At 35.6% G+C, this 16,837-nt stretch overlaps 1 protein-coding gene across 2 annotated transcripts in view; it reads left to right on the top strand.

Moving 5' to 3' along the window:
* RPTOR (regulatory associated protein of MTOR complex 1) overlaps positions 1–16,837 on the top strand; it is a 547,237-nt gene that overhangs the window by 505,749 nt on the left and 24,651 nt on the right. For both annotated transcript variants that reach the window (XM_044676205.1, XM_044676204.1), the window contains one exon: positions 1,471–1,575. In XM_044676205.1, the coding sequence (XP_044532140.1) occupies positions 1,471–1,575 (105 nt within the window). The remainder of the gene's footprint in view (positions 1–1,470; positions 1,576–16,837) is intronic.

Genomic DNA, 16,837 nt, shown 5'->3' with positions numbered 1-16,837 from the left:
GAGATTAAGTAGCATAAGTTTATAGTGGACTCAATCAGCACAGTTTTGTGATTTTTCTCCAGCTTCATGCAACAGCACATGAATAGGAACAAAGGCAATAGAGAGTAGGAGTAATCCAAGGTTGGGGTTTAGGATTAGAGATCAAGATCCTTGAATAAAGAGGATAATGTAGAGTTGAATTGGTTCAAGAGTTTGCTATAGAAAAGGGGCAGTCACAATCACTAAAAGTACATTTTAGTGTAGATAAGGCTGGGGCATCCATTTAAAAATCTAGAAAGCACTCAAGAGTAGGAAAAATTAATGGTGAAGGTGAAAAAAATATAGGATAAACTAAGTGTTCTTAACCAATGAAGGAGAAAGAATGGAAAAAGTAAGGAGAATAATTGGAATTGTAAGAAAAGTCATGGCTAAAAACCAATGTGAAGGAAAAAATGGTATTAAGATCAGGTTGAGACTGGAACTAGAAAATTTAATTTAGTTGAACAAACATTTACAAAAGGTTCCTGTTGCATGAGCAAATTCTTTCCAAAGGATATCAGCTACAATGGATGGACATCTTGGAGAGTTCAAGGTGCTGAAATCACTAAGGGTTTTGTGAGGAAACTAATGCAAATACAAAACAAGGAAAATGAGCCAGTAAACTGGAGAGAGACTGAAAGAAATACACACACGAGATATTTTTATGTTATATTTGGCATTAAGCCACAAAGGCTAGTTGTTAGACCCTAGGCCATGGCAGAAACTCCCCCTCCTCCTCTGATGGGCTTCTGGGAAAGAGAGGCCATGGGAAATCAAGAAGGATTGCTTTCCTCTCTACCCAGGAGACTCAGAGAAATGGCAGTTTCTCAACTCAGTTTCTTAATCTTGACATTCCAGTTGGTTTCAATTGTTTCTATCACTGAAGCTATATAGTTCATGTGTTGAACATAATTAAACAATGGTTTAAGAGGGTATGAAAGGGCATAAAGATTTTTTTCTTTGGAAATGATTGATTTTTTTTTCAATACACAGAAAGTTAACAGAGAAGAGCAGAATAGGCAAAGTGTACTATTCAGAATCTGGGTTTTGTCATAGTTCTTAGAGGTTGAAGGATTTTACACTTAGTACTTCAATACTAAAAAGAAAGAAGTAACAGTCCATGTCCTAGAGAAGCTAAATTGGTTCAAAGACCTATTCCATAGTTAACTAGGTATGTTTTCCCATGAAAAGGAAAATAATAATGCACCCTCACATCCTCTTTGCAGGATGATTTTTTTACTGGGTTTCAGAGAGAGGAGTATAAAGAAAAAGAAAAAAGGGAACAAATCAAGAAGGCTAGGTCCATTTCTTCATCAGTCTGTCTACCAAATCAGGTGACATATTCATTCTTTTGCAACTCCATAGGTCATTTGACTTCCTATCTTTCCCCAAACTCCTAAATAGCACCTGAGAGAGATGATGCCTTTGACATCCTTCTCTTTTCTTCTTCAGATGATGGTGCCATCAGGGTGTGGAAGAATTTTGCAGATGTGGAAAAGAACCCTGAGATGGTGACTGCCTGGCAGGGACTTTCAGACATGCTACCAACAACAAGAGGTAGGACTGCATGAAATTTTTTTTGGAGACTGAAACATATCACCCAAGGATGCCTTTCCAGAGCTAAATGAAATGATTCCTGTGGCTCCAGTTCTGCCTCCAGCAGCATCTCCATCAGTAGTGCCTGGTTCACTTTAGGATTTCCTGGTAACACAAAACTAACCTGTTCCTCTGCCAAAATTACTATAAAATCTCATAAATCTAATGTAAGAGTGTTTGGTGTGGTTTCTGTCAGTAGTGTCAGAATCTCAGCCCCTTCAGCATTGTTTACTTGCCTGTTTCATTGATGCCTAGAAAGTAACATCATTGTCTTTGTTGTGGCTTAAAGCTGAGGTGAGTGTTTCTGAGGAGAAAATTGTTGCCTAGTGATTAGAACCAAGACAGAAGAATCAGACTTTTCTAAGTTTTAGACTGTGCTTTATTTGATCACTTACAAATTCCTAAACATGTCATAAAATTTCTTCAGTTCTTCAAAAGGACAGTGATTTTAGCAATGTCGCATTCCTTCCATTAATGCAGTCCTTGATTAGATGATTCCATGATTTTCGCTGGCCGAAAAGATTCACTACTAGTCTGATGACAAGCACTCCCAATTTAACTGGACTGGACTTCAGATAGTAGTCTCTTATTTGACCTATATCCTAAGTTTCTACAGTTTAGTAAAAACTTTCAGAACATGTATTTCTCTAGAACAGACAGAGTAAAGGAGTCATAAATAAGGCCATTTTATATATTTTCCTATCTAGGTTTTCCTATTTTTAGAACAGAAATAAAATTCCATCTTGGGGCTACCAAAATGTAAAATGATTATCCTAGGTGCATCTCTACTTACTCCCCAAGACTTGAAGAATAAGTGTGCTGAACAATTGCCTGCCTTGAACTAATTGAGAACAGTATTCCTGTTCTCTGAATTTAGTCAGTATAATTATAACAGATTACTTTCACCAACACTTTGAATCACCTCTTCATTTTGCACAACTTTGCATATTGTATGTCAACTCATTGCCTATCTCCAGTTTGGATATAAATTAGTCATTTCTAGTCTGCTTGCTATTCCCTATAGGCTTAAAAATATAAAGGAAAAAAAATAATTCTAGTCTGTTTTTCACCCTAAACTAGGCTGGGCAGCTTAAATAAGGAAATAAAAGTGTCAGTTCACTTAGAAAATAGAACAAAGTCTAAGATAACAAAAACGATTGCAACTTTTGCCTTAGAACATGAGTGGAATTTTCTTTGCTTTATTTAGGGACCTCTGTGTGCGTGTGTGTGCGCGCGCGCATTAATATAGGGTTTCTTCTACTATATAAAGTAATATATAAAGTAATTGGAGTCTTGAGCATTATCTCTTTTTAAAGATGATCCCTAGACTAATCCTGATTTTTTAAACAACCCCAAAACAATAATTTTCTTCTCCCCTTGCATTCTCTCTACTCATTTATAATTTCTATAACCAGATTTGATATTTAGTCTTACCTTTAACGTGTTTCCTTTGATGACTTTTCTCTTTCAGGAATTGTTCTTGCATTTAATTAAAGGAATACTTTTCATTTGTTTGTACTCTTCCTGCCTTATTTAGTAGATTCTCTCCTCTTCTTTTTGTGAAATCTTAAAGGGTGTTGCTCTGACTTATTCTTATGTCTTATTCTTATGTCTGATGGAAAAAGCTAGATGTCAAGAGACTTCTGAATCAAGGGGGAGCTTTTCAAAAGTGAGCCCATTGCAAATCAGTGAAAGTTCACTTTGTCTTAGTATCTGATTTCACTTAGAACCACTCCTAAACAGTATTCTTCGCAAAGAGATTTTAAGAGTATATTGAAGGCAGTAATAGCCAGATATACTTACTTATTGAAGAACTTGGAACTAGCAAGGTAACAGAACAGAAAACTTAGATTGACTTACTTAATTTCTAGCCAGACAGGCTGGTTAGCATTTAAGATGTCCTTGTGAGACTTTTTATCCCACAGCTGACCCAATTTTACCCTAGTGCCATAGCCGAATAACCTTTATCTATATTCAAAGTATAGGGCAGAACTCTCTCCTGGAACAGGGGAATAGTCTCAAAGAACATCAATACACACTCCAGTTTATAGGAAAAACAAATTATTCTTTAAAAAAAAAAAGCCAATGTACTGAAGGATGAAATCAGTAGTCATAAGTATCTCTAACCTTTAGGCTAGAGCATGAATTAGTAGCTAATAAGGTGAAATTAATAGGGATAAATGTAAAAGTCTTAACCTTACCAAAAAAGCCAGCTTCATAAGCATAAGACAGGGAAGGCATGATTAGACAGCAATTGTTTTGAAAAAGATCTGAAAGTTTTATTGAACTGCAATATCAGTGTAAATCAATAGTATTATATTGCAACCACAAAAGCAAATGCAAGACTGGGTTCCATTAAGAGGATTATATTTTCCAGGATTAAGAAGATGATAGTTCCATCATACTCTGCCTTCTTCAGATCATCTAAAGTTATTCAGTTATAGGAATTAAGGAAAACATTGATACACTCAAGAGAGGAAGACTACAAGATGGTAAAAGTCCTTAAATCTATATCTTAAGGATCATTTGGCATGTTTAGCATGGAGAAGAAAAGACTCAGGTGACCATGATACCTGTCTTCAAATATTTGAAAACTTGTCATAGAGAAGAATTAGAATTGTTCTATTTGGCCCCAAAGGACAGAACCAGGAACTCAGGATAGAAGTTGCAGATTTAGCCTCAATGTCAGTAAAAAACTTCCCACTAATTAGAACTATCCAAAAGTAGAATACTTGGCCTTAAGAGAAGATGAATTTCCTCTCCTTAAGATCTTCATGCTGAAATACAGAACAATTCTGAGGGACTTATAAAAAAGAATGCTTTCTACCTCCAGAGAAAAAACTGTTCGAGTAAGAATGCAGATGAAAGTATGTGATTTATCATTTGTTTATTTGGATATATGTTTTGGGATTTTGGTCTTAAAAGATTATTCACTTACAAAAATGAATAATATAGAAATACATTTTGCATCATATACATGTATAAACCAGATTGAATTGTTTGCCAGCTCCGGGAGGGGAGAAAGAAGAAAGAAGGGAGACAATTTGGATCCTATAACTTCGGAAAACTTATGTGAAAATTTGTTTATAAAATAAAAATAATTCTTAAAAAGTATTTTAAAAGGTCTCCATGCTGAAGTTAAATGACACTTACTGATTATGTTATGGTAAACATTCCTTTTATGTATGGGTTGGACTACATGGAATTTGACTTCTACCTCTCAAAATCTACAATCAAGAATTCTGTTTGAGTTAGAGGTACCTTTGGGATAGCCAGTTCAAAATGTCCAGTAGATAGTTTGTGATGCAAGAATGGAGCTCAGAAGAGAGATTAGAGCCAGACCTGGGAGGCTTCTGCATCGAGATGATAATTGAAGCCAAGGAATTATGATTAGATCACCAAATGTGAGAACAGAAAAAGAAGAGAGCTCAGATCAGAGCCTTTTCAAGCCCCTCTCCTAAGTAGGAATGTGATATGTGATAAACCAATAAAACAGATTGAAGAATGCTCAGATATGTAAGATGAAAACCCACAGATGAGAAAATATCCAGGAAGAGAGGCTAGTCAACAGTGTTAAATGTAGCAGATAGATTGAGAAATATGAGGACTGGGATGGGGGGGGAGGGGTTTGAGGGACGGCAATTAAATTTTACAAGTAAGAGATCATTAGTAATTGCAGTTTCAATTGAGTGATGATGTCAGCGCCAAATTGCAGAGGATTTAGAAGAAAGTCAGAGGAGACAAAGTGGAAATGCCTAGTATAGATGGCTATTTCAAGAATTTTTAATGAAAAAGGGAAGAAAGGTATATAACTAAGGAATGCTTGGCTCTAGTGAGGGCTTTTTTTAACAATAGGATAGACTTGGACATGTTTATAGGCAGCAGTAAAGGAATAGTTTATAAGGAGAAACTAAAGACTAGTAAAAGAGTCCATGCAAATGAAAGCGATCTGCTGGACAATTGGTAAGGTATGAGATCAAGTGTATATGTCAAGGAATTAACAAGAAGAAAGTCTAGCTCTTCATCAGTGACTAGTGTGAAAGGAGAATTGAGGGGAAGGTATTAAGAGTTTGTGGTGTTGTGAGGACAGCATGAAAGAGAGTTTGTGGCATGTGCCCTTGATTTTCTTGGGAAATAATGAGTTCAAGACTACAGCTAAGAGGATACTTGATGGAGTAAAAGCTGAATGGGGATCTTAAGGAAAGAAGAAAAAGTTTGGAAAGAACCATCTTGGAGAATAGAAGAGTAAATGAATTGCCTTACTACAGTGAATGCTCAGTCGGGATTACATAATAGAAATTTATAATGGATCCGTGGTCCTGAACCAAGATCTCTTTGTTGTCTAACAGAGTGACATAGTTAGAATCACACTGAAGAAAAATAATTTTGACAGCTATGTGAAAAATGATTGGAGTGGAGAGAGACTTTAGACTAAGAGACCTATTAGGAGACCACTGAAATAATTCAGACCTGAACTAAGTAATGACTTTTTGAATAAAGAGAAGGGGTTAGAATTGGGAGATGTTGAGGAAGTTAAGATGGCAGGAATTATTGCCTAATTGGTTGAGAGAGAAGGAGGAAATGAGAGTAACAGTGAGGTTATAAATATGGAAAACAGGTTTGATAGTAGTACCTTTTAGAGAAGTAGGGATGCTTGGTAGAGGGGAGAGTTTTAGGGAAAGGTAACAAGTTTTGTTTTACACATGTTGAGTTTTGAAAGGTACTCTTAGAAAGCAATGACCTACTCCATAAATTTGAGATTTTTTCTTATTTGATTTTAAGGCCTGACCTGAGTCACTGAATCAAGTAAGTAACAAAGACTCCAATTCATATCTTTACTTTTTAAAGAGACCAAAAATTCAGAACAGGCTATATAACTACTAAAGATTTAAGTTTTTTACCATCCATCACTCTCCCATCCAAACAGCCCTGCTCTCTGTTGTCTTTCTAAAAACGTCCTAAGGTATGAACAAAGAAGCAGAGCTGGATGTGGCGCAGTCATTAATAAGATGAGTAGGATCATCTAGGAATGTCAGAAAGTAGGATGATATGCTGTGGCAGCAGTGCTTAGAAGAACTGTCTCTGATCCTGGATATCCTTCACACACTGCTCTTAGGTTGAATGTGAGAATTGGGGCACATCAAAATGGGATTTTCCAAGGAAGGGCAAACCCTTGAGGGATTTTAGTAAAGTTCAAGGAAGCAGGTTTTCTGAAACTCTTCGAAAAAAAGTCTTCTCTAGAAAGCTCCACATATTCATTTTAGAAGGAATAATGAAAAGAAAAATCATCTAGATATCAGATGTCTTCTCTCTGTCTCTACCACTGTGACTAGCTATATAAGCTTCAGACAATTTATTTTGCATCTCTGGCTCCATTTTCTTTTGCAAAATGAGGAAACTGGATTAAATATCTTTTATCCCTTTCAATTCTAACATTCCATGACTTAACAATGATGATAATAATAAAGTATTAAATTTTAGATTTAAAGCTGAAAAAGACTCACCTTTTGCAGTCAACACAGAGGAAAGAGAAATCTAGAGATATTGAATGACCTAGCCACAAATACCCAAGTAGTAACTGGTAAATCTAGAATTCAAACCCAGACCTTCTAACTCTAAATCTAATATTCTCCCTACTATATACCCTGTTATGGTACCATGCTGCCTTTGTTCTGTAAGATCCCTTCCAGCTAATGAAAAATAAAAATCTGTAATCCAAAGACCTGTTTTAGTGGTGCTTCCCTTTTCTTAGATTCCAATTTTCGCAATAGTTTTTGTCAAATAGTGGGTTATTGTCCCAAATGCTAAGATCTTTGGGTTTATCAAACACTAGATTGCTGAAGTCACTTACCCTGAGTCTATTCCATTGATCCACCCTTCTATCTCTTAGCCAGTACCATATTGTTTCAATGATCACCATTTTATGGGACAGTTTAAAAATCTGATATTGCTAGGCCTCCATCCTTCACATTTTTTCATTAGTTCCCTTGATAATCTTGATCTTTTGTTCTTCCAAATGAATTTTATTATAATTTTTTCTAATGTTATAAAAAAATTTTGGTAGTTTGATAGGTATGGCACTGAATAAGTTAATTAGTTTAGGTAGGATTGTCATTTTTATTATATTAGCTCATTCTACCCGTTCCAATTGTTTAGACCTAATTTTATTTGTGTGAAAAGTGTTTTGTAGTTATGTTCATATAATTCCTGAGTTTGTCTTGGCAGATAGATTCCCAAATATTTTATATTACCTAGAGTAATTTTAAGTGGAGTTTCTCTTTCTAACTCTTGCTGCTGATTTTTATCAGAAATAAATAGAAATGCTAATGTTGTATGTGGATTTATCTTTCCTTAGATTCCAAAGGACAATGGCATTAACATTTTTGGGGGGTCTAAGTTTCTGCTCCTTTTGCTATTCATTTCTTTCCCTCTTATATCCCAATCTCTCTTTATCCACCTATGAAGTTCTAAGTCCTTACCTCTTATTTGATAATTATAAAATCACAGGGTTGTGATCCTAGGAAGAGAATAAGCAACCTAAGGAAAAACTTCTACAGAAATATATCATTTTCTCATTGACCCAGGATCTCACATTACTAGCAAGTATTCCACTCCATAATCAAAAACTTTGATATTTCTCTGACCATAACCTCCTAGCATTCTGTCCCCTGTGTCTTAATCCTTCTTCCTCAGGACTTCCAATCCTTCCAACCCTCAATCCATTCTCAGGCCATTATCTCTACTCTATCTTCATTTTCTCACCTCTCCAATCTCAGACAATACAGTATTCCTTACCCATGCCAAGAGTTGTCTACACACATCCTTGAATTGATCTCTTGCCTGATCTTTTCCAACCATTTGTAACCTCAATCATCCCCTCTCTAATCTTTAGTCTCTCGCAACTCTATATCATCCTTAAAAAAAAAAAGTTTGGTAGACCTTGCATCCCCTTAAGCACCATGTCTCCAGGATTTGTAACCTTGAAGCTATCTTTAACTCCTCAGTCTTCCTTACCTCATATATTCAGTAATCTGCCAAATCTTGCAATTTCTACAACTATAATATATCCATGTTTGACCCCTTTTCTCTATTCACCCAGCTACTGGTTCTGACCCTTATCACCTCTTACTTATATTATTACATCAGCATCCTATGGTCTCCTTACCTTAAATCTCTCCCCATTCTAATTCATAATCCACATAAGTGCCTTGGTGATTTTTCTTGTGTGATTATGTGATTCCCTTGCTCAGTCAATTCCAGAGGATCCTTTTTACTTCTAGGAGAAAATATACTATCCTCTTATTAGCTTTTACCTTCTAGTCCTTCAGTTCAGCTTTTAATATCCCTTTACCACATGTCTCCAACTTATATTTCCAGTTTCATTGCATATTGCTCCTGTTCCTGACCTCTCATATCTAAATAGATTGCAGAAATCTTCCTCTTTAAAATTTATTGAAACTGAAAATATGAGTGTGGCTATGAATGGAAGTAAATGAGGCTAGAAATATAGATTGGGCATATGTATTAAAGGGATATTAAAAGCTGAACAGAAGGACTAGAACAATCTCCAGTTTCCCTGCCTTCATACTAGTGATCCCCATGTTATCTATGTACTGCGTCTTCACCTGCACCTCATCACTTATATTTCTTCCAGACATAACTCAATTACCACCTTCTACATTAAGCCTTGCCACATTTTGTAGTTAAACTACTTTGTATTTATTCTCTTCATATTTATTTTGTGTATCCTTTTATAAGTACTTGCTTTCTCCTGCATTGAAATGTAAGTCCCTTGTGAGTAGAGAATTTCATTTATCTTATTTGTATCCTCAGTGCCTAACACATAGTAGGTACTTAATAGATACTCATTAATTAACTAATAAGAAGAGAGAACATGAGAGCTTTCCTTCAGCAAAACAGTGGCCTGAACTCAACTCCCCTATACACACCACCCTAAGATAACACTATGTGGCTCACATTAAAAAAGAGCAAAGAAAAGAGAAAGGAAAGGAACACTCACAGGAAAACTAACAGCAGATATGAAGAATTGAATAAGTAAAAAGAGTCAACAATATAATGAGTTAAAAAAAATCAGGAAAAATCTCCAGAAAGAAAGAAAAAACTATGAAAGGAATAAGTCCACCACAAAAGAGAAAATGGACAAGCTCTAGGAGCCTCCATATTTAATTTAGTCATAATGAGAGATATAAAGGAAGGATCGCTGGGAATAACATCTCTGAAGGAAGAATTCACAAATATGAGAACTAACAAAGTAGAAGAGGTGATAGGAAATCTTAGAAAAGTCTCTGATGAGTAGAAGGACTCAGAGATAATGAAAAAGATGCAAAGAATTAGAAAATCAAGCAATAAAACCAAACTAGAATGGCAAAACTGGAAGACTACTGACCTCTACAAATCAAAACAACAGAGCAAAATAATAATAATAATAAGCTTGGTAAAAATCATTGGATTCTCAGAAAATATTTTAAAAGTCTCTGACTACATATTCCAGGAAAGAATATAAGAAAATTTTCCAGAAGCATTAAAAAAGAAGGCAGTTTTTTCAAAAATCACTCTATAGCAAAAATGAATAATATGGAAATAGGTATCAAGTGACATCATTTGTACAACCCAGTGGAATTGCTTGTCGACTCTGGGAGGAGGAAGGGAAGAGGGTAGGGAAAGAAAATGAATCATGTAAACTTGGAAAAATATTCTTAATAAATAAATAAATAAACAAACAAACAAACGAATGAATGAATGAATGAATAAGTAAATAAATAAATAAGCAAACAAGCAAATAAATGAATAGATAGATAGATAAAGTTTAAAAAAAAAAAAAAAGAAAGCAGTGGACAAATTTGAAGAATCATCAGATAGAAGCCTAATATACTTCCAAGGCAAAGAATTTACATACTGTGAGACTAACTGAAGAGGAAGGAGGCTGGATTTCCAAATACCATTTTCATTCCTTTTTCTTGCTTCTTCATAAATATACTTGCAGCAAAGCTGTTTGCTCTGGGCAGTCTTCAGTAGACTAAAAGTTCTCTAGCATTCTGACCACATTCTGAGTTGCTGGCTAGATAGCCTATTTCAGAAGGTGATTTGATGTATTGGTCTCTGAGATGAAAATTGCACTCTCTTCTAGTAGTCTGGTTCTCTAAAGTCAGGGAGAAAATATACAGTCTCTGCATTCTAATAGAAGCAATTCTACCACATGTACACATTGATGACCTAGTCTTATGTATGCTTTCCCATACTCTTCAGTTACTTACAAAAATCAAGGAGTAACTAGAGAATCAATGCAGGTTTTTGCTCAAGATCTTCCCTCTTCAGATGCCTAGATTATGGAGTGGAATTAGAGATGAGACCACATGAAGAGTCACTTTGGGAACCAGTACCCCGACTTGAATTCCCTTCAGTCATTCACTATTATTGTTTCAACTCTTAAATGAGAAAGATCTAGTTTCACAGAAATTGGCCCATAAAGAACTATTTATTTTGGCAGAAGAAGAAACTTCATTTCCTCACCAAGCAGTTTTATGTACCTTATCAGAGCCTTCTTATCCTGCATTGAGAGCCGGCTATACCACCTTGACATTTCTCCTGCTTTCTAAGAGAAACTTTCTTTGATGGTTTAAATTTTAAATCTTCCACTGCTAATTCCTCACCATAGATTTACTTAACAAAACAGAGCATCTGTAAATCTAATTATCCCTGGACATACTCTTTACTTATCTCAGTTTCTGCCAGAGAATCTGCTCAGCTCCTCATTGGCCCATAGGCCATCCTCAAATGTGGATGAGTTCATGCTGTATTTACAGAAGATAGTAAGATTTGTCATTTATGTTTCACTTAAAACAACATGTATTTCACAGGAAGCTTTAATATCCAGAGAGTTTACTATTGAAAAAACACTTGATAATCAAGTCAGTGATATTAGCCGGAGACCGTTCATTGTTTTCATGTTTATCAAGTAAAATGATTTTCTAAGCTGATTATGTCAACTAAATCATTCCCTTCCCTTTGGGCATGTTGTGAATTTAGACATTCTCTTCTTCACTCTTTCCACTTTCCTTTCTCTTTTGAGTTTCCCCTCTAATCTTGCTTTGTTTTAATTTATTTTGCTTTGCCTGACCAACTTACCCTTAGCACCAATCCCATAATCCCTATTTCCTCACAGGTCTGGCCCGAAGGGTTTCAATCTATCTTGACCGAAGTAAACAGGGAGGTGAGTGCTTTCTTTCCTCTTACCTACAACCATCCAAGGTACTGGGGAAGATGGGAGCCTGTCCTTGCCTTCATTTTGTTGATTTTTAAAGTTAAATTTTGTTTTTGTTCCTTTTCACATCTTCTAGATTCTTTTGCTACAGGGAGACAATGTTAAGGGATTTAGATTTGCTTCTTTTGCTTTATTTTTTATTATCTGTATATAATCTGGACAGAGTTCTTGAATACATATAAAGTTGACCAGTAGAGATAGGACATGTCTGAATGGAGAAGTTATATAATTATCAGGAACTAAGAAGAAAATTCACCTTTCTAAAATGATATTTGAATGTTTTCATCTAAGAGTTGTGCTTTCTTTGGGCTCTTTCAGAAAGCACATACATTAAAGTTCTACTCTTATCATCACTACTCTTGTGTTTGTGACACACATTTTTCCTACTTAAGCTCCAAGAAATGGACATTTTCTTTGTATATGAGGACAACTATTTTTTTTTCATCCCACAAAGCCACTTTTTCCCTGACACTTTAATTAGCACATAAAAAGCAAGCCATAACCAAATCCACTGATCTTGAATTGGCTTCATTGTGACTATATTCTTGTAAAAAAATTTACAAATGAGTGGAATATTCTCATTGGATTTAGATGTCACTTTCTAGGAAGAATATAGCCATTAGAAAAAATATGGAAAGTGGTTTTCCTACCTGTGCTTTTTAGAGGGCTCTGTATTGTTGGGGAGTTTCTTCCAGACCTGAACACTGTCGTTCAGATGGAAAGTTTTAGAAGATTGAGGCTCGCTAAGGAGGGAATAAAATACATTCTTTTACTTTTAATTTTCAGAACTCAAGGTTCTATGTATCCCTCGAGTTAACTATTTGATCATAGCCTAGCTTCTGGTTATTCATTGCTCTCTTTGAACTCATAGCAGAAATGATATTCCCAACTGACTAATTACTAAAGCAAGATTATCAAGGAAACTCTAGACTTGGGTTATGCTTTCAAAATTATTCAGGTCAGACTATGAGAACCATAGACTTGAAAACTAGGAGCAACCATAGATACTGAATCACATTTTCTAAAACATTTATATCTAGAAAAGAACAGAATATAAGAAATGAAATGAGGCTGACAGATTTAGGATTGTTTTGCTTTGCTTAAAGTGAAAAAACACAAAAGTCCTTAAACTATTGGAAAAGTTCTATATTGACCACTGAATCCCCACAAGCAGAGACAAAAATCCTAAAGACAATGGCTTACATTTATATAAAAAGGTTTAGTTTAGACAAAAGGAAGAAAGTTTTTTCATCAGAAGGGGTAATTAAGCACTGAAATAAGCTCTTCAAGGAAATTATGAACTCATCTTCCTTGGAAATCTTTAAGATGTTTCCTTAATTAAAAAAAAAAGTACCATTTTGTTTTTGCCTTTGTTTCCCTAGTGTCTAGCACATTGCCTTATTTGTGGTAAGCATTTAATAAAGGATTGCTGAAGTAATCCATTTATATGTCTTGGTTCAGGCACTGAGCCATACTTCTGTGTGAAATCTAGAGGCTTGACTAGATGACCTTTTCAGCTCAATAATTGATTGGATTCTTGATAATAGGAAGCCAGAGGGGGCAGGCATGGAATTATGGTGACTTCTGTAGGTCAAAATGGTTTGCCCTAAACAAGTTCAAAGGAAACTGATCAGTGCTAACCCTTTAGCACCCAGCTCTCAATCAAATCTGATTTGTCAGTAGCACCAAGTATCACTTGAAAGCTGAAATTAAGAAGCACATATTTCCCTTCTTTGACAATGCCTCCAAGCTCTGCTCCATGACCTAAAAGAAGTAAAGAGTTCTTCTACTCTATTATAATGGTAACGTGCATTAAAAAAAAAATTGTCTAAATTTTTTTGTGTGTGGACATTAATATAAATCTTAGGCCTTTGATTAATTATTAATATTCTTTAAATGAAGTGTAGAATAGAGATACTATGATTACCAGAAAAGATCTGGTTATGTTAGAGTATGAAGAATGCACGAGGAAGCTATGAGTCAGAATGCTTTAATTTGAAACCTTTGCACTCCCTGTGTTCATCAGGGAGCTTATGGAGGCTTAATGGTAGACCATTATCCCCCTTACTTTCTATTCCTTTAGAAATTCACACGCAAAAATAAAGTCTAAAATTAGCAGGACCCAATCAAAGGGAATTCCCCACTCAGAAAGATGGAAATGAGAGCAAGTTAAGGAAATGCAGACAATTCCTGCCATTATCATTACTGATTCTGTTGTCATATCAACACTGCTGTAACCAAAGAGGGCAGGACTCTACAAACCACAAGCATGCAAATAACCACGTGCCAGTCAATAATACACCTTGGTGTTCAGGCATCAGGTATTTCCTCTGTGGAAGAAGCTGAGAGATTTTTCCCTTAGATAATCCTTTTTTTCTTCTTCTTAAAAAAAAATTATTATTGGTCTTTGTTTTTATACATTGTTCATTCAGTTAATTCAACAAGCATTGCCATCTGTTTTAAGAAACAGCATAATATAAAAAATAAAGACTTGGTTCCAGTGTCAGGAAAACATGGATTCAGGTCCTGCTTCTAACTCAGTCTAGCTGTGGGACTCTGGACAGATCACTTAACCAGTGTAAGATTAAAATTAATATCTAATAACTCCAAGTATTATATTTTATAAGATTTATTAATAATCACATGAAGTTGAAGAAATAAAAGGACAAAAGTAAAAGCCTGAGTAAAACCTGCTTTCCCAGACACAATCAGGGGAAAAGAGCACATGAGGACAGAGCTACGGAACATGAGAGGCTAGGATTTAGAGTCCTGGGGAGCAAATCCTAATTATACATCAAGCAACTAAGATGATTAAAATGCAAGGGCATTACTGATATACTTTGATAGAGTTTCCTCACTGGAATTTCTCTTCACCAATAAAATCACAGAACATACCAAAAAAAAAGAAAAGAAAGACTATAAAGACAAAAGGGAGACTCATCCCTGTCCTCAAAGACCTCCTACAAGAAATGGAGACAGCAAGGCACAAGGGGAAAGGGACTGAATTTGAAGTGAGAGGACCTAACTTCAAAACTTAGCTTTGTCATTTGTTACTTTCATGATCCTGAACAAAATATTTCATTTTTTTATCTATAAAATTGAGGGTTGGACTAAATGGCCTCTAAAATCCCTCCAAACTCTGAATTTATTTTTCTTGGTATATTTTGATTGGAGAATCAAAATATACCAAGAAAAATAAATTCAAAATATATACCAAGTTGGGGCACAGTGATTTCTAGGGGAAAGCCACTAACAACTGAGGGATCAGAACGAGCTTTGAAGAAAACCAAGGGATTTCGATGGCCAATTGAAAAGTCAAAGACAAGACTAGCTCTCCAACTTTTTCTCAAGCAGTGATCTAGAAAAATGGTGTCAGGTTAAACTATTACCAAGAAATCAAAGAGAAGCAGCTGTAAATGCCTTTATAAAACTCAGGATTTCACAGAAACAGACACCCAGATACTACAAATACAAAAAAAAGAGAAGTCAGCATTATTCCAGATTAAAAAAAAAAAAAACAGAAACCCATGGCAGCAACCACAAGGAAGTAGCTTTTACAGTTATCTTTCATGGAGTGGGGTTGGGGATGGGAGAGGGAGGGCTGTAGGACTCCATTGTCTAATTCAGAGAATAGTGAGATTCATATGATACTCACTTTCCCTACTACTTCCTCCATGTTTGACTGCTTTTTCTCACATATCCCAGTTATGAGAAATAATAAATTCTATCCATTTTTTCCCTTGTTTCTCTCTTGGGAAGGAGGACACAAGCATTTATTAAGTGTTTACTGTGTGTCAGGCCCTAGTATTCCTTTACTCTTCCCTTTTTCTTTTTCTCCTAAGATCATCAAAACAGAACAAAACCAAGATTTTCAGGCTCTCTCTTTTTTTCTTATGCTGTGTTAGTTAAAATCACCTGGGGTTCTATTTGGAAGGATTGAACCTCAATATAGTGTTTGACAAACTTCTGTGGACCTGTGGGGGTCCTTAAAACTACATTTCCCGTGGTCCAACGGGTTTCATGGGTTTCCTGTTTTGGATGATGTATTAAAGGTGAGGGACTGTTTTAAGTAGGGGGTAGTGACTTGGGACTTCCTCTTTAGTTACCTGAGCTGGAGGAGAGAGGAAGGTAAATGGCTGAGGTGAGGTTGGAATAGGTTTTTCTTACAGGCGCATGGTCAGTTTATCTCTATCAGCATGGCTTTTATTAAAATACTATTTTCCCTTTTGATCTCAGCCCCCATCATTTTTAATCATAACAATGCATATGACTCCTTCTGTAAGCATTAAAGGCTTTATAGGTCAGAAGAGATACCATTCGAATATAAGTGCTTCATCATTATTTTAACCCTTGCCAATTTCTCAGACTTTTTTAATCTCTCTAGGTTTATCTTGTCTCCTGTTTACATTTCAATGTTCAGCTGTAGTCTCTTCATCAGCAACACTTTAAAACTCTGAGTTCCTTTTAAAATTCATTTTTCCACCTATAGAATTATACTCAGTTTTACAGGGTAATTTATTCTTAGTTTTAGGCCTTTATTATGGTCCAAGATTTCCTCATCTATTTTATTAGTAGCTGACAAGTTTTGTGTGATCCTGACAATAGTTCTATACTATACTATAGAGCTCAGGTAATTAAGAAAAGAAATAACCAGAGCTGACCATCCTGTCTATCTATCTATCTATATTATTTAATTTCTTTCATTCTAGTAATGTTACGGGGGTGCAAATGGTGAACCCCTGGGTTCAGGAAGGATACCTGTGTCAAGAATGAGAGGACTCTGAAACTTAGCTTAAAAGTGAAAAGAAAGATTTATTAGTAAAATAGGATTAATGGCCAGCAAGACAGCATGAGTGGAGCAACCCTGAGGGGGAAGGTTGCTCCCAAGACACAGCACAGCAGCATGAGTAGAACAACTCTAGAAGTTGCTCCCGGAAAGCC

This window comes from Gracilinanus agilis, chromosome 4, assembly GCF_016433145.1.
Source record: "Gracilinanus agilis isolate LMUSP501 chromosome 4, AgileGrace, whole genome shotgun sequence".
NCBI classification, from domain to species: Eukaryota; Metazoa; Chordata; class Mammalia; order Didelphimorphia; family Didelphidae; genus Gracilinanus; species Gracilinanus agilis.
The sequence above is the reverse complement of the archived record's forward strand: the minus strand, read 5'-3'. Positions and strand labels throughout refer to the sequence as shown.